Below are 18,945 nucleotides of genomic sequence, written 5' to 3' on the forward strand. Positions count from 1 at the left end.
AGCCCCGCAGGGCCCCTCCACACAGGTCAGGGGTCACTCCAACACCCGCCAGGCAGTGGGCGGCAGGTTTTCTCCCAGTGGGCATAGCCATCCAGGGGAGAAGTCAGTGCCGAGCCTGGTTCCAGACCCTTGAGTCTTTTCCTCCCAGGAGGGGAGGAGGGTTATAAATAGCCTGGACTCCTTCAGCCGTCCACAGCACAGATCCCACACCCCCGCCCCAGCCTCGGCCAGCTGGTCCCTCCTCGCCCAAGTTCCCACAGCCTGCTGGAAGAGGGAGGGAATCAGCTCACCCACAGTGGGGGTGGGGAACCAAGCCCTTCAGGGCCCCTTGGGAGCAAGTAGCCGCCTATGAATTATCACTGTAACCCTGCCACACCTCTACACCCCTTTGGAAGTGCAGGGCTGGAGAGAGGCGAGCAGCTCCCTATGTGATCAGGGAGCCTCTTTCACTCTGGTCTTTCACCACCAGGGGCTTCCCTGGTGGCTCAGTTGGGGAAGTCTGTCCACAATGTGGGAGACCAGGGTTCAATCCCTGGGTTGGGAAGATCCCCTGGAGAAGGGAAAGACTACCCCACCCCAGATCCCCTGGAGAAGGGAAAGGCTACCCACCCCAGTATTCCTGCCTGGAGAACCCCATGGACAGAGGAGCCTGGGGGGCTATAGTCCATGGGGTCACAAAGAGTTGGACCTGGTTAACTGACTAACACTTTTACTTTTCACTTTTTCGTTTCACTCAGGTCAGCCTAGAAACTCCAAGCTGCACCTCAGTGTATGTTAATGCAGTGAATGGAGTTACAGGAATAACATTCTCCCCTCTCTCTGCCTCAGTGTCCCCACTGTAAGATGAATAAAAGCTGAACTCTGAACGATGAGGCACCTATGAGGTTAGCATGCAGTAAAAGTGAAAAGGCACTGTTAAAACACTGCATGATCATGAAGATACCAGATCCTGGCTTCCTCTACAGGAGCCCCAAGCACAACTCTGGGGACACTGATTCTTTTCTGTTTATGAGAGAAGAATTATGCTCAGTGACATTGCATTAGCCTTGAATTCTTGATATTTCATGCCCTTGAAAGCATAAAACTTACAAAATATTCTCTCTTACAAGTCATTTCTGACTAATACAGATTAACACACACCACATCCAGAATTATTTTGATTTAATATGGTTCTGCTGGGCTGTACATGACATTTGAGTCTGAAGAATAAGCATGGCCCTAGAATATTTAGGTCTGGGGAGAAAAAAGTCCTCTTAACTGTTTACCAGTCAAATCCTTCCCACCCATACACACTGGTAAGAAACAAGTGGCTAAATTTAAGTGGCCAACTTGCAGTTCTTTTAATTAAGACACTTTGTTTTCTCAATAAAATACAGGGTAAAAAACATTTACTGAAAACCCACTCATTGATGTTTAATAGCTGTGTCAAATACTCATAACAACATTTATTCCAACACCCCCAGATAATTGCTCATCTTTCTCATTTAGTATCCACAACAGCACAGCATTTGTGTCCAAGTGTAATTGATCCAGAATTGGGCTCCCTTTCAAAAATATCTGTAAAACCTAATTACCAGGAAAACAGAGTTCTGGCATCCTACGGAAAGTGGGTGCTTCGCAGTGAGACAAGCTGCAAACTCATCTTGGCTAATCAAGCCACATTATGTTACAAAAGGAGTTTAAGGAATCTGGGGTGAGGAGAGAGCAGGGAAAGTTGGGATAGTGTCAGACTGGAAATCTGCAGTGACAATTCTGATTTTTTTTTTTTTTTTTAAGCCAAGGACAGGGGCCAGGAAATTAGCTGGCAAACATGGATATAGAAAGTACCAGATAATGAGCCCATGATGGGCTTGGGGTGTGGGGGTGGCATTTCTGACCTCAGGCTCTACAAGGCCTTGCTGAAGGAACTCTCTCCACCCTGCTCTGGGAGGTTGATGTCATTTCTAGCCTCCCCCAGCCTCTAACCACTGTGGCAGGTCACTCTCCTTCCCTGAGCCTGAGTCTGCTCATCTGCAAAAATGAGCGCTCTTAATATTTCTAGGGCCTCTTTCAGCTCCAAAATTCTGTGACTTCCTTTACAGCAAAGGGTGTGCTTTCTGTTCAGGTACTTGGTGGGGCTGGGGGGAACAGGGAGTGGGAACGGGACCAGCCAGAATGAAGGACTGAGTGTTTCCAACTCTCATGCAGTTCTGTACGGACTTGCAACACCAGGGTATCAGACTCTTTGGGGATAATGATTTCTTTCAGGCCAGGAATGGACCTACCCGGGTGGTGCTAACCTCGCTGCCCTGGATTCATCAACCTGGCCAATGAGGAACAGGGCCAAACCACTGGACTTCTTGAGGAGCCTCTCTCCCAGAGCCGACCAAGGCACAGCTTCCTCTTCTGAGGGTCTTCCCTTCCCACTGTCATCCCTCTTTCCGTCCCAGAGGCCCCAGAAACCCCAGCCCAGCGAGGCTCCCTCGGCAGGCAGTACACGCCACCAATTCCTGCTTCCCCTCGGTCCTGGACCCTCCACACCAGCCACCGCGGCTGGATTCAAAGGAAATGAGAGTTGTTGCCGCTCCGCTTTTCTTGGGTTCCTCCTGGCACTCTTCCTAACGAAATCAGAGAAGCAGCCCTAATAACAAAGCAACACAGCGGCCGGAAGACGGTTAGCTCTCAAAGGAGCAGGAGATGACCCAGACCAGGAGCGAAGGCGTGCCGGGTTCCTTTGTGCGTCTCTAAGAAGAGACTTTGGGTTGACCTCTGCGGGCAACAGATACCGGGCTGGCCCTCGCTTAACTTTTCCCAGACGCGGAGGAATCGTTGCGTGCGCCCATTTCGCGCAACTTCCCAACTGGACAGCAGCATGGGTTTCAGGGTCCTGCAAAGACATCACCTCGAGCAGGCATCTCTAGGAAGTCCTGGCGGCGCATCGCGAGATGCGGGGTCCCAGGTTTCCCAGTCCCTTCCTAATCTTCAAGGTAAGAGCTCAGTGCGAGCGCCAGAGTCTCAGGAAACCGCCACTATCCAAAACGTCCCCGCGCCTTCCCGGCAGAAGTGCGGTAAAACTTTTGGCAGAAACCACCTGTGGCTGTCGACAGGCCCGCCCCGCCCGGGCCCGAAGGCGCCGCCGAGCTCGGGAAGGCATGCGCCCGCAGAAGTTCCCTTCCAGCCCCGCGCGCCACTTCGCTCCGGGCCGCGGTGCCAGCCAGGAGGCGCGGCGCCCGCTCTCTGGCTCGCTCTCCGCTGGCTCTCCCCTCCTCCCTCCCCCCCCACCTCCTCCCGCCTCCTCCCGTTGCATGGCTGCCGCACGGAGCCCCTGAATAGCCACCGCAACCCCCCGCCTCCTGCCCGCCGCGCCGGGGACGCCCCTGCCCCCGCCAGCGCCCCAGGGTGCGCGGACCGCCGGCCTCCTAGCAACAGCTCGGGAGATGACTCCCCGGCGCCAGCGATGTAAAGCCACCCCTCTGGGAGCCCCGCGACCCCCCGACCCGCCTCGGCACAAGCGAGGTGCGGGGAAGATCGCGACCCTCGCAGGCGATGCCTCAGCTCGGCACGCGAAGCCACTCACCTCTGCGCGCCGCCCGACCTGCGCGCCTCCCGCACTTGGCGCCGGGCCGCGGTCCTCGCGTCCTCCTTCGCCGCAGCTGCGGTCCGTCTGTCCCTGCGCGCCGAAGCAGCGCGGGCCGCGGGGCTGTCAGAGACTCGTGGCCGGGCTGCGCCCGCGGTGTGGAGCCGAGCGGCTGTGGCGGGCGCGCGGCAGCTCCTCCCTCCCCGCGCCGCGCCTCCGCCCTCCCGGCGCCCCGCCTCCCGCGTCTCCGCGGCTGTCAGCTCCGCGCCCCGCGCCCCGCGCCCCGCGCCCGCGCTGCCCGCGCCACCGGCTCGGGGTGCGCACTGGGCTAAAGGGCCCGGATGTCTGCGGTTGCCCCTCGCCGGCTCCCGCTCCCTCCCCTACGCCCCCTCCCCGCCCTGCCACACATGCACTTGCTGCGTCCCAACCTCCTCCTCGGCTCCAATTAATTTCTATTTTGACAGTAACTGTGGCGGCGGGCGGGGCGCCCAGGACCCGCAGGGGCGGCGGGCGGCAGTCAGGACGCGGCGCGGGGGGCGGAATGGGGGGCCGGGCAGAGCCACCCTCAGCTTGGGGCTCCTCGTCTTTTCTCTTTCTTTCCTTTTTTTCTCTTTGCCTCCTCCAGGATTTAAAGGGACAGCCCCGGCCGAGGCGAGGGGCCAGGCGTCCGCCGTTTCTCCGGTCTCCAGACGCCCTCTGCGGCCCGGCCGGACCCTCCCGCACCCGGAGCACAGGCTCCAGGCCGCCGGGTATTTTTAGGTCCACACCCGGCCCGGGACAGCGGGGCGGCGGAGCTTGGCTCGGTGGCCCCGGAGCACGGCTATTTTTACAGAGTCCGATTGTGGGGGTGGGGGAGGAAATAAAAGAACTCAGCAGCTGCTTTTCCAACCGAAAGTCTTAGGGAGCAAGGCGTGGGGGGCTTGAAGTTTCCCTAATGCTCTCCGAATTCCAGAGAGCTCAGAAAGACACCTCTCCGACAACGAGAAACCACAGGCGCGCAGCTCTCCAGAGCTCCCAAATCCCTGCGGGCCTCCCCGCCCTAGAAGGCGCTCGGGCGTGGAGAGCACACCACCACCACCCCTCGCCAGCCAGTGTACCCCGCACGCGGCACCGCGCTGGCCTGGGACCGGCCTCGGGCTGCGGGTCCCTCCCCTGGACCGCCTGGGGGGCGGGCCTTCCGAAGCATCCAATCAGCCGGCTTCGCAGCCAAGAGGCGGGCCCTGGGAGGACTTGGCTCCACCCCCGCCCCTCCAAGCCCCGCCTCCGCGGATAGGGTACCAGCCGGAGAGTCTGGGTGCTAAGCGCAGCGCGGCGGCAAGCGGTGATGGACAGCGCGAAGGGCCCATCCGAGAGCAGAGGAGGGGGCCTTGGTCCCGGAGCGACGGCGTGGCGACTCGAGCAGACCTTCTGGCCATTCGCAGGCCGGGGTACACGGACGCTCTGCCTTTTTACCACCCCGCCTTCTGCACTCCCGGGTGACATAGAAACCCCTGCCCGCTTTGGCAGGCGGGACGTCTGCAACTGTACCCTCGGAAGTCAACCGATCCTCTCCGGACCTCCTCCTTCAGGGGCGGCGAAGTTATCGGTCCTCAAAGTCTTTGAGGAGCTGCGCTTTCCTGAGCCGTGCTCGGCGCCCAAGAGAGACGAGAAAGAATATCCCGCCCTCCTGTTTTCATCCTATCCATAGAAGAATGAGCGGACCATCAAACTCCTGCTGTCTGCGGAGCGTCTGACTATTTATTGAAGATACTTGATGACATCCTTCACAGAATTCATGAAAATAAATGTATGAACCTTTTGCTTGGCGCTTCTTACCAGTGTTGCTCACAAGGAATTGTCCTCGTTTCATTCATTTGTGTAATAAATGCACATTGCGTGGTACCACTTTGGTGTAATGAAAACAAGGGGAAAGGCTCAGGAATGGGATGTGACAGCGGAAAGCTATGCACAAACATGAAAGGAAGAGCTGATGTGTAGGGCTGTGTACAGCCTACACTGGCCAGGGGCCTGTCTTTTCCTAATAAGAAAATGTCATTCATTTGACAGTTTGAACAACCAGCTTATCCAAACTGTTCAAAGGCAGTTTGAAGAAATCTAAAGAAGTCTGTCGTGGAAACTAAGAATTTTAGATGCAGGATGTCAGACTTCCAAGTAGCTAAAGCAAAATAACATCCTCGCTGTAAGCAGTCCTGGGAGCCCTTGCCCTCCCAAATTAGGTTGTCTGTCTCCCTGCTAAATTAGGTTGTCTGCCTCACTTCCTTTCATTAAAGGGTCTTCAGCCATTTGGAAGAGTATTGACCCAGCTGATATGGTCAAGCTTAAGCCAGAAGCATGGGGGTGCGTTTAGGATGTACCTGGGAGATGTGAGCCCTGTGAGACACCTACAGACGATAGGAATGCAGTCCAGGGGATGAGGGCAGCCATGGCAGTGAAAGGGGTGTTTTGTTTAAGAACAAGAGGGATGTGGTTACTAAATTAGAAATGCCTCTAAATCAGAAAGGTTCTCCTCCCTTCTCTGGGTACAGCTGGCTCAGAGCAGATGTCCAGATGGGGATCACTGAATGGCTTTTCGTGTCATGAGCTATGGAAGAAGGGTCCATGTTCTGGACAGTGAGCTACAGGGCTTCTGAACCTAATCACCACGGGCAAACATTTTATAAATTTAAGAGCAATCAGGATGGGACTGGTCTACATTAGTGATATTTCAGAATATTTTTAAAGACAGCAGCTATTACACTGGAGAAGGCAATGGCACGCCACTCCAGTACTCTTGCCTGGAAAATCCCATGGACGGAGGAGCCTGGTAGGCTGCAGTCCGTGGGGTCGCAGAGAGTCGGACACGACTGAGCAACTTCACTTTCACTTTTCTCTTTCATGCATTGGAGAAGGAGATGGCAACCCACTCTAGTGCTCTTGCCTGGAGAATCCCAGGGATGGGGGAGCCTGGTGGGCTGCCGTCTATGGGTTCGCAGAGTCAGACACAACTGAAGTGACTTAGCAGCAGCTATTACACTGCATTCACAATTTTTATTCAGTTGTCTTTTCCCCAACAAGACTTCAAGCTCCTTAACCAGCTTGGTATCCTCCGTACACTTTGCTGATAGGTGCTCATTAAAAGATGAATGAACACACAAAGTCGTTTCAGAATGGTGGAGTAAGCAGGGTAACATGCATAGACGGAAATCAAGTACACTGGAGACGCATTTGCGACTTACTTGTCTGTACAGAAGTGCAACTGTCAGTTTTGCCATACATAACAGGCTTTACTGGCTCATGCCAGACTCTTCTCTTTATCGGCCATGTAACCTAGAAAAGCAACTTATTCAATTCCTCAGTGCATCCATTTCCAAATATGTAGAACAGAGATACGAGTAGGAACTCTTCTTCACCTTAGGGACATTAGAATGACCAGGTGAGAAAAGGTGTGGGCAAGTGTAACCTCATGAATGACATTCCTTAAGGGGTTATTGTGGATCAAGCACTGAGGAATACAGAGTAAACCATCAATATTATTATTGGAATAAATTTTTTCAGAAATTATCTGAGAATTGGGTTCATATATTTATCTGTGCTATCTGTGTGTTCAAATCCTAAAAGATGTTGCTGTGAAAGTGCTGCACTCAATATGCCAGCAAATTTGGAAAATTCAGCAGTGGCCACAGGACTGGAAAAGTCAGTTTTCATTCCCATCCCTAAGAAAGGCAATGCCAAAGAATGCTCAAACTACCGCACAATTGCACTCATCTCATACGCTAGTAAAGTAATGCTCAAAATTCTCCAAGCCAGGCTTCAACAGTATGTTAACCATGAACTTCCAAATGTTCAAGCTGGACTTAGAAAAGGCAGAGGAACCAGAGATCAAATTGCCAACATCCACTGGATCATCAAAAAAGCAAGACAGTTCCAGAAAAACATCTATTTCTGCTTTATTGACTATGCCAAAGCCTTTGACTGTGTGGGTCACAATAAACTGTGGAAAATTCTGAAAGAGATGGGAATACCAGACCATCTGACCTGCCTCTTGAGAAATCTGTATGCAGGTCAGGAAGCAACAGTTGGAACTGGACATGGAACAACAAACTGGTTCCAAATAGGAAAAGGAGTACGTCAAGGCTGTATATTGTCACCCTGTTTATTTAACTTCTATGCAGAGTACATCATGAGAAATGCCAGGCTGGATGATGCACAAGCTGGAATCAGGATTGCCGGGAGAAATATCAATAACCTCAGATATGCAGATTACACCACCCTTATGGCAGAAAACAAAGAAGAACTAAGGAGCCCCTTGATGAAAGTGAAAGAGGAGAGTGAAGAAGTTGGCTTAAAACTCAAAATTCAGAAAACAAAGACCACGGCATCTGGTTCTGTCACTTCATGGCAAATAGATGGGAAACAGTGGAAACAGTGGCAGACTTTATTTTGTTGGGCTCCAAAATCACTGCAGATGGTGACTGCAGCCATGAAATTAAAAGATGCTTACTCCTTGGAAGAAAAGTGATGACCAACCTAGACAGCATATTCAAAAGCAGAGACATTACTTTGCCAACAAAGGTCCATCTAGTCAAGGCTATGGTTTTTCCAGTAGTCATGTATGGATGTGAGAGTTGGACTATAAAGAAAGCTGAGCACCAAAGAATTGATGCTTTTGAACTGTGGTGTTGGAGAAGACTCTTGAGAGTCCCTTGGACTGCAAGGAGATCCAACCAGTCCATTCTGAAGGAGATCAGTTATGAGTATTCATTGGAAGGACTGATGCTGAAGCTGAAACTCCAGTACTTTGGCCACCTGATGAGAAGAGCTGACTCATTGGAAAAGTCCCTGATGCTAGGAAAGATTGAAAGCAGGAGGAGAAGGGGATGACAGAGCATGAGATGGCTGGATGGAATCACCGACTCAATGGACATGAGTTTGGGTAAACTCCGGGAGTTGGTGATGGACAGGGAGGCCTGGCATGCTGCAGTCCATGGGGTCGCAAAGAGTTGGACACAACAGAGTGACTGGACTGAACTGAACTGTACTGTACTGATTTATCTGTGTCCCAAGGGTGGTTAAGAGGCCGATTCAAGAGAAAAGAAAAGGGAGGAATTAACATTTATAGAGCTCCTTGTATTGTTATGTGTTCCTCAGGACAACTCTGTGTGATGCATTTTGTTATGACCATTTATAGATGAGCGGCTTCCCCAGTGGCTCAGTGGTAAAGAATCTGCCTGCAGTGCAGGAGACACAGGAAACATGGGTCCAATCCCTGGGTTGGGAAGATCCCCTGGTGGAGGAAATGGCAGCCCACTCCAGAATTCTTGCTGGAAAATCCCATGGACAGAGCAGCCTGGTGGGCTATAGTCCAAAGGGTCGCAAAGAATCAGACACGACTGAGCACACACACCCACCATAGATGAGAAGTCTGAAATCAATAGCAATGGTAATGAGCAAGGTTCCGAAGCTGGGAAGTGGCAAAGGCAACTCTGGAACCCAGGTTTGTAAGTTCAGGAATCCAATCAGCAACTTATTCTGTGGTGCTGCCTCTAGAGAAGAAAGAGGAAAGAGCCTGTAAGGAAATCGGGCTAAAGAGAATTGCAAGGAAACAATTGGTAAAGAATCTGCCTGCAGTGCAGGAGGCCTGGGTTCGATTCCTGGGTCAGGAAGATCCCCTGGAGAAGGAAATGGCAACCCACTCCAGTATTCTTGCCTGGAGAATCCCATGGACAGAGAAGCCTGGCAGGCTAGTCCATCGGGTCACAAGTGTTGGACACAGAGACTAAATCATCACCAAATAGTCTATTTTACCAGAAGATAGGTGGGACGAGATGCAATCTTGTTTGAGAGGAACTTCCTGGAGAGGGTGGCATTTGATTCAGTCCCTTTAGATTCACATACACACTTTCTCTCTTTTTAATTTTTGATTTTGAGATCATTTCAGATTTTCAGAAAAGTAACAAAAATAACAAAAAGAATTACCATCAGAGAGGATGTGGAGAAAAGGGAACCCTCTTGCACTGTTGGTGGGAATGTAAGCTGACACAGCCACTATGGAGAACAGTATGGAGATTCCTTTAAAAACTAGAAATAAAATTACTATATGACCCAGCAATCCCACTACTGGGCATATACCCTGAGGAAACATAATTGAAAAAGACACATGTGCCCCAATGTTCATTGCAGCACTACTTACAACAGTTAGGACATGGAAGCAATCTAGATATTGCGTGGAAGTAACCTAGGTTGTTGATATTTCTCCTGGTAATCTTGATTCCAGCTTGTGCTTCATCCAACCTGGCATTTCACATGGTGTACTCTCTCTAAGTTAAATAAGCAGGGTGACAATACACAGCCTTGTCATAATCCTTTACCAATTCTGAACCAGTCCATTGTTCCATGTCCAGTTCTAACTGTTGCTTCTTGACCTGCATATCAGTTTCTCAGGAGGCAGATAAGGTGGTCTGGTATTCCCATCTCTTTAAGAATTTGCCATGGTTTGCTGTCATCCACACAGTCAAAGGCTCTAAGCGTCTTCAACGAAGCAGAAGTAGATGTTTTTCTGGAATTCCCTTGCTTTTTCTCTGATCCAACAAATGTTGGCCATTTGACCTCTGGTTCTTCTGCCTTTTTAAAATCTAGCTTGTACATCTGGGAGTTCCTGATTCAGGTACTACTGAAGCCTAGCTTGAAGGATTTTGAGCATTACCTTGCTGGCATCTGAAATGAGCAAAACTGTGCGGTAATTTGAATTTTATTTGGCTTTGCCCTTCTTTGGGATTGGAATGAAAGCTGACCTTTTCCAGTCCATGGCCTGTCTACATAAACAATTTTATTTTAAAAATGCATTACAAAATTCATGGCCCACATGAAGTATAGTGATTTAATGATGGAGATTTATTATAATGGATAAAGAAGAGGTATTTATTTATTGTCTCATTGGTGCATATAAAGGTTCTGCATAATGTCCAACTACCACCTCTTCCTGTTCACATCCCAAAACCACTTTTTCATTTCTTTCCTGTCCACTATTGCCAAATGCACCGTTTTCAGTTAATTTCCTATCTATCTCCCACTTTGAGAAAATGTAACAACACATAGTTACTCAGGACACTGGGCTCCTCAGAACTATTTGTATTGAAGGCCATAGCTGTTCTTGCCTCTGCAGTTCCGCTACACCACTGACTCGTGACTTTGCATCATTCACCCTGCGGTCTGTGAATACTGGATTCCAACTACTCTCAAAAGTTATTTCTGTGCTTTGTTGATGAGGACCTCTTACCCAGCCTATGCTGGAAAATATGAGCCATCATTCATTTCCAGATCATGCTAAGTTTACCATTTGGGATTACATAGTATAAACATTGGAGAAGGAAATGGCAACCCACTCCAGTATTCTTGCCTAGAGAATCCTGTGGACAGTGGAGCCTGGTGGGCTGCCGTCTATGGGGTTGCACAGAGTCGGACACGACTGAAGCGACTTAATAGCAGCAGCAGTATAAACATGAAACAACACATCTTCCACCCATTGTTTTCTCTTAAAGTTTTTAGGTTATAATCACTGCATTCCTAGAATGTGACCTCTTTCAATATTGACTAGATCCCCATACACTGGGTTGAATAGTGTCCTCTTATAATTCAGACCACCTGGAACCTGTGAAAAAGAAAGAAAGATAGTGCTAAGTCATGTCTGACTCTTGCGATCCCATGAACTGTAGCCCACCAGGCTCCTCTGTCCATGGGATTCTCCAGGCAAGAATACTGGAGTGGGTTGCCATTTCCTTCTCCAGAGGATCTTCATGACCCAGGAATTGAACCCAGGCCTCCTGCATTGCAGGCAGATGCTTTACCAACTGAGCTACACAGGAAGCCCCAATTCCGTGTTGTCAGAAGTGGGATTCTGTGACTGTGACCTGATTTAGAAATAAGGCTTTTACAGGTGGAATCAAGTTATGGTAAGGTCACATGGGATTAGGGTGGGCCCTAAATCTGGTAAAGTGAAGTGAAGTTGCTCAGTTGTGTCCAACTCTTTACGATCCCATGGACTGTAGCCTACCAGGCTCCTCCATCCATGGAATTTTCCAGGCAAGAGTACTGGAATGGGTTTCCATTTCCTTCTCCAGGGGATCTTCCCAACCCAGGGATTGAACCCAGTTCTCCCACATTGCAGGCAGACGCTTTACTGTCTGAGCTACCAGGGAAGCCCCCAAAATCTGGTAAAGGGTATTCTTATAAGGAAAGGGAAATTTGGAGACACAGACACACAGAGGATAACGCCATGTGAAGACGGAGGCAGAGATTGGAACAAGCCATCTGTAAACCAAGGAACAGCAAAGATTGCTGGCAACCCAGAAGCTGAGAGAGAAGCACAGATCAGACTCTCAGTGTCTCCAGGAGGAACCAAACCTCCTGACACCTTGATTTCAAGGCTCTGGAGTCCAGAACTGTATGTGAATAAAACACTAGGTTTATGATAATTTTGTCACAACAGTCCTAGGAAACAAACATGTCCTGCTTTCTAAAGATTGATCCCAGTGGGAAGGATACGTGAGGAGCCTGTGTGTGGGGCGAGAAGTGAGGAATAGTTATGCAAGAAATGTTCAACCCATGTCCAGCATGTTTTCATACCATCCTGAAAAGATGTGACATCACCACATCAGCTGGAGGTAAGAGAGGACATTGATGAGAAAAGCCCATAGGCATTGTAAAAATGTGGTCTCAAAAGCCATCAGAGGAAATGGCCAGTGCCACTGCTGGAGGATGGGCTGACCCATGGCACAGACCCTACTGCAGGTGCAGGGTGACTGGACTGCGTGCCAGGGGAGGGACGTCTGGGGTGAAGGATGCCTGCCACCAGACCTGCAACCCTTTGGTGTATAGATCAGCAGCAGCACCATGGCCTGATTACATGAGAGCTGTGCACCAACCCGTACACATGGCTCAAGCCTAATGGTCAGCAGTGGACCATCAGTTACCCAGGGCCCCAAACTCCTCCTGTATCCATAAGGGTCACCCCAAATCATCATGTCTGCACCTTTTGGGTGGCCCAGTCTCACATGAATCCACAAACAAATACTACAGTGGTCAGGAGTAGCTATCCATCATCAGGCCACCCTCCCAGAACCAGTCTGGGCCTAGCAGGGATGACTCCAGACATAAGTCCTGGAGCCCTTCCCACGCCGGGACAGAAGCGTCAGAATGTGCTCGAAGGGGAGACACAGGGTCTAGAGCACTCACAGGTTCTGGGCTGGGCTGGGGGCAATGTGCCTAGCTGATCCCAGGCCCAGGAAGGAATTCTGACAATCTCAGTGAAGACACTCCAAACCCCAGGGCCTTCTCAAGCTCAAGGATGGAACAGGATCTCATTCGTGTGGGCCTGCAAGGACTCCCTCCTTGACCAAATTTTAGTCGGGCTCCTCTGAGCCTCTTCTCAATTAAGCCTTGACCCTGGTCCACTGAGTCCAGTTTTAGCCAAGAATCCTGCTAAGCCTTGATATCTGATCATCCTTGCTATCTAATCAAGTTCTTCATCTCCCATCCTTGATATCTAAGTCCTTGGTCTGCCTTTAACAAGAAGCCCATTAGGCCAGTTTAGCAAGAATGCTCTTACTCTTAATATGTAATCTAGTTACTATTAGTCATTTCCCACCCACTGACCCCATGTCAACATCCCCAGCTCTCTGCTGTACTTGGAGTTAAGCTCAGCTCTGTACTGAATTCCCTGTTCCCCACTACAGTACCTCAATTAAATGTCTTGCCTTTCTTTAGTATTCAGTTCAGTTCAGTTCAGTCGCTCAGTCATGTCCGACTCTTTGCGACCCCATGAACTGCAGCACACCAGGCCTCCCTGTCCATCACCAACTCCTGGAGCTCACCCAGACCCATGTCCATCGAGTCAGTGATGCCATCCAGCCATCTCATCCTCTGTCATCCCCTTCTCCTCCCGCTCCCAATCCCTCCCAGCATCAGAGTCTTTTCCAAAGAGTCAACTCTTCGCATGACGTGGCCAAAGTACTGGAGTTTCAGCTTCAGCATCATTCCCTCCAAAGAAATCCCAGGGCTGATCTCCTTCAGAATGGACTGGTTGGATCTCCTTGCAGTCCAAGGGACTCTCAAGAGGCTTCTCCAACACCACAGTTCAAAAGCATCAATTCTTTAGCGCTCAGCCTTCTTCACAGTCCAACTCTCACATCCATACATGATCACAGGAAAAACCATAGCCTTGACGAGACAGACCTTTGTTGGCAAAGTAATGTCTCTGCTTTTGAATATGCTATCTAGGTTGGTCATAACTTTCCTTCCAAGGAGTAAGCGTCTTTTAATTTCATGGCTGCAGTCACCATCTGCAGTGATTTTGGAGTCCAAAAAAATAAAGTCTGACACTGTTTCCACTGTTTCCCCATCTATTTCCCATGAAGTGGTGGGACCGGATGCCATGATCTTCGTTTTCTGAATGTTGAGCTTTAAGCCAACTTTTTCACTCTCCACTTTCACTTTCATCAAGAAGCTTTTTAGTTCCTCTTCACTTTCTGCCATAAGGGTGGTGTCATCAGCATATCTGAGGTTATTGATATTTCTCCCGGCAATCTTGATTCCAGCTTGTGTTTCTTCCAGTCCAGCGTTTCTCATGATGTACTCTGAATATAAGTTAAATAAGCAGGGTGATAATATACAGCCTTGACGTACTCCTTTTCCTATTTGGAAACAGTCTGTTGTTCCATGTCCAGTTCTAACTGTTCCTTTCTGACCTGCATACAGATTTCTCAAGAGGCCGGTCAGGTGGTCTGGTATGCCCATCTCTTTCAGAATTTTCCACAGTTTATTGTGATCCACACAGTCAAAGGCTTTGGCATAGTCAATAAAGCAGAAATAGATGTTTTTCTAGGTGAAAAAAAATGTGTTTTCTGATCAAAGGCTGGGACTGATTTTATTCAGGTGCATTTCAGTGTTCTGTGTGTGTGTGTTATATGTTTCATACAAGTGAGTTCATATTACACATATTATTTATAAATTGATTTTTTGTTTGGCAATATTTATTGCCTTTATTGAAATCAACACATATTCATTTAGTCCATACTTTTATGATTAAAAATTGTCTGTTTTAATTTGTCAGCTTTTACTATTACAAGCAACCCTACAGTGAACATCCTCAGAGCTTCACCTTTGTGCATATCCTTACTTATTACTTTCTAAAATTGAGGTATAGTTGATTAACAATATTATATTAGTTTTGGACTTCTCAGGTGGTCCAGTGGTTAAGAATCTGCCTGCCAATGCAGGGAAAATTGGTTCGATCCCTGGTCCAGGAAGATTCCACATGCCACGAGGCGACTAAGCCTGTGCTCCACAACTGCTGAGCCTGCTCTCCAGCGCCCTCAAACTGCAACTACTGAAGCCCGTGCACCCTAGAGCTCTTGCTGCCAACAAGAGATGCCACCTGGGTGAGAAGCCGACACATTGTAACTAGAGAGCAGGCCCCACTCAGTGCATCTAGAGAAAGCCCACACATGGCAACCAATGCCCAGCACAGCCAAAAAGTTTAATGAATTAATTTTTTTTAAATACAAGAAATTTTAAAAAATATATTAAGTTTTAAGTGTACAACTTAGTGATTTTGTGAATGACACTCCATTTATAGCTATAAAATATTGGCTATATTTCTATGTTGAATAACATATTCTTGTAGCTTATTTTTTTTGTAAGTAGTAGTTTGTACCTATTAAACCCCTAACCCCTACCTTGCCCTTCCTCCCTTCCCTGTCTCCACTGGTAACCACTAGTTTATATCTGTAAGTCTCTTTCTTATTTGTTCTGTTTACTAGTTTATCTCATTTTTTAGATTCCAGACATAAGTAATAACCTACAGTATTTGTCTTCCTATGACTGACTTGTTTCACTAAGCATAATATCCTCCAGGTCCAGTCATGCTGTTGCAAATGGCAAAATCTCATTCTTTTTTATGGTTGAGTAGTTCTCCACTGTGTGTGTGAGTGTGTGTGTGTGTGTGCGTGTGTGTGTGTAAACCACATGTTCTTTATTCATTCATCTGTTGGTATTTAGGTTACTTCCATATCTTGGCTATTGTAAATCAGACTGCTGTAAATTTTGAGATGCATTCATCTTTTCAAGTTAGTTTTTTCATTCTCTTGCATATATATACATACACACACACACACCCAGGAGTGGAACTGATGGCTCATACTGGCTGCACCAATTTACATTCCCCAAAACAGTATATAAGGGGTTCCCTTTCACAACATCCTTGCCAACAACATTTGTGGTCTTTTTGAGGATGACCATTCTCACAGGTATGAGGCGAGAGCTCACTGTGGTTTTAACTTGCATGTATCTGATGATTAGCAAAGTTCAGCATATTTTCATGTGCCTGTGGATCATCTATATGTTTTCTTTGGAAAAATATCTGTTCAGTCCCTCTGCCTGTTTTTAAGTCAGGCTCTGTGTTTTTGAGATTGAGTGTGAGCTGTTTGTATATCTGGGGTATTAAGCCCTTAGTGGTCATATCATTTGCAAATTCTTCTTCCACTCAGTAGGTTGTCTTTTCATATTGTCAATAGTTTCCTCAACTGTGCAAAGGTTTCAAGTTTAACTTGGTCCCATTTGTTTATTTTCACTTTTATTTCCTTTGCTTCAGGAGATAGATCCAAATAAATATTGCTACAATTTCGGTCAAATAGTGTTCTACTCATGTTTTGTTCTAGGAGTTTTATAGTATCCAGTTTTATATTTAGGTCTTTAATCCATTTTGAAATTTTGTGTATATGGTATTAGATAACATTATAATTTCATTCTTTTACATGTAGCTGTCCACTTTTCCTGAACTCTGGGTCAGGAAGATGCCCTGGAGGAGGATCTTCTCAGGTGGCACAGTGGTAAAGAACCTGCCTGCCAATTCAGGAGACCTAAGAGAAGTGGGTTTGATCCCTGGGTCAGAAAGATTCCCTGGTGTAGGAAATGGCAACCCACTCCAGTATTCTTGCCTAGAAAATTTCATGGACAGAGGAGCCTGGTGGGCTACAGTCCATGGGGTCACAAAGAGTCAGACATGACTGGGCATGCAACGCAACACAACATTTGTAGATAGTGTCGATTTTAATATTTCCTTTCCAGTGTGGATTCCTTTTATTTCTTTTTCTTATGTGATTCCTGCGGCTAGAACTCCCAATGCTATGTTAAATAAAAGTGGTGAGAGTGGGCATCCTTGTCTTGTTCTTGATCTTTGAGGAAACACTTTTTGGCTTTTCACTACTGACTCTGATGTCAACAGGGCTTACCATACTTTATTATATGGTCTTTATTATATTGAGGTATGTTCCATCTATGCCTGCTTTCCGGAGGGGTTTTATAGTAAATAAATGTTGAATTTTGTCAAAGGCTTTCTCTACCTCTGTTGAAATAATCATATGACTTTATTCTTCAGTTTGTTAATTTGATGTATCACATTTTGATTTGTAGATATTGAACCATTCTTGCATCCCTAAGTTCAATCCTTTTGATCATGACCTTTTTTATGTATTACTGGATTTGGTTTCCTGATATATTTTTTGAGAATTTTTTTTAATCTATGCTCATCACTGATATTGGCCTGTAGTTTTCTTTTTTGTGTGATATCTTTGTTTGGTTTGGTATTAGGGTGATGCTGGACTCACAGAATGAGTCTGAAAATACTCTTTCCTCTGCAATTTTTTGAAATACTTTGAGAAAGATAGGTGTTAACTATTCTCTAAATATTTAATAGAATTCACCTGATAAGTCATCTGGTCCTGGACTTTGGTTTCTTGGTTAAGTGCTGGTTCAATTTTTTTTTAACTGATAATTGATCTGTTCATATTTTGTTTTTTCCTGATTCAGTCTTGGATGATCGCACATTTCTAGGTATTTGTCCATTTCTACTAGGTTGTTCATTTTATTGGCATATTGTTGTTTGTAGTAATTTCATATGATTTGCTGCATTTGTATGATTTCAGTTGTAACTTCTCTCTTTTTTTTCATTTCTGAGTTCAGTTTAGTCACTCAGCCGTGTCCAACTCTTTGTGACCCCATGGACTGCAGCATGCCAGGCTTCCCTGTCCATTACCAACTCCCAGAGCTTGTTCAAACTCATGTCCATCGAGTTGGTGATACCATCCAATCATTTATCCTCTGTTGTCCCCTTCTCCTCCTGCCTTCAATCTTTCCCAGCATCAAGGTCATTTCCAATGAGTCAGTTCTTCCCATCAGGTGGCCAAAGTATTGGAGCATCAGCTTCAGCATCAGTCCTTCCAATGAATATTCAGGATTGATTTCCTTTAGGATGGACTGGTTGGATCTCCTCACAGTCCAAGGGACTCTCAAAGAGTCTTCTCCAACACCACAGTTCAAAAGCATCAATTCTTCGGCACTCAGCTTTCTTTATAGTCCAACTCTCACATCCATACATGACTACTGGAAAAACCATAGCTTGGACTAGACAGACCTTTGTTGGCAAAGTAATGTCTCTGCTTTTTAATATGCTATCTAGGTTGATCAAAGCTTTTCTTCCAAGGATCAAGCGTCTTTTAATTTCATGGCTGCAGTCACCATCTGTAGTGATTTTGGAGCCCCAAAATATAAAGTCTCTCACTGTTTCCATTGTTTCCCCATCTATTTTCCATGAAGTGATGGGACCAGATGCCATGATCTTAGTTTTCTGAATGTTGAGTTTTAAGCCAACTTATTCACTCTCCTCTTAAGAGGCTCTTTATTTCTTTGCTTTCTGCCATAAGGGTGGTGTCATCTGCCTATCTGAGGTTATTGATATTTCTCCCAGCAATCTTGATTCCAGCTTGTGCTTCATCCAGCCTGGCATTTCACATGATGTACTCTGCATAGAAGTTAAACAAGCAGGCGGATAATATACAGCCTTGGTGTACTCCTTTCCCGATTTGGAACCAGTCTGTTGTTTCATGTCCTGTTCTACCTGTTGCTTCTTGACCTACACACAGATTTCTCAGGAGGAAGGTAAGGTGGTCTGGTATTCCCATCTCTTTAAGAATCTTCCTCAGTTTGTTGTGATTTGGGCCCTTTCTCTTTTTTTCTTTATGAGTCTGGCTAAAGATTTATCACTCTTTTTTATCTTTTCTAAGAACCAGCTCTTAGTTTCATTGATAGTTTTTTTTCTTTTTCCTTTTTTAGTCTCTAATCCATTTATTTCTGCCCTGATTTTTGTGATTTATGTCCTTCTACTAACTTTGGATATTGTTTGTTCTGCTTTTCCTACATTCTTTAGCTATAAAGTTAGGTTGTTTATTTCAGATTTATCTTATTTCCTGAGGTAAGCTTGTATCACTATAAATTTCCCTCTTACACTGCTTTTGCTAGGTCGCATAGATTCACACTATTGAGTTTTTGTTTCATTTGTCTCCAGCTATTTTTTTACT

The 18,945-nt window shown here is 47.0% G+C and overlaps 1 protein-coding gene across 1 annotated transcript in view; it reads right to left on the bottom strand.

Annotated features, from left to right (window-relative positions):
• LOC147346240 (uncharacterized) overlaps positions 1 to 4,902 on the bottom strand; it is a 244,910-nt gene extending 240,008 nt beyond the window's left edge. Inside the window, exons 1-3 of the mRNA XM_086372367.1 lie at positions 4,835 to 4,902; positions 4,019 to 4,376; positions 3,557 to 3,936 (exon numbers count right to left, since the gene is read on the bottom strand). Coding sequence (XP_086228493.1) covers positions 3,557 to 3,936; positions 4,019 to 4,376; positions 4,835 to 4,902 — 806 coding nt within the window. The remainder of the gene's footprint in view (positions 1 to 3,556; positions 3,937 to 4,018; positions 4,377 to 4,834) is intronic.
• Positions 4,903 to 18,945: the final 14,043 nt, after the last annotated feature.

The sequence above is a fragment of the Bos grunniens genome, chromosome 24, assembly GCF_055505025.1.
Source record: "Bos grunniens cultivar Pamir isolate PY7600 chromosome 24, Bosgru_T2T1.0, whole genome shotgun sequence".
Classification (NCBI taxonomy): domain Eukaryota; kingdom Metazoa; phylum Chordata; class Mammalia; order Artiodactyla; family Bovidae; genus Bos; species Bos grunniens.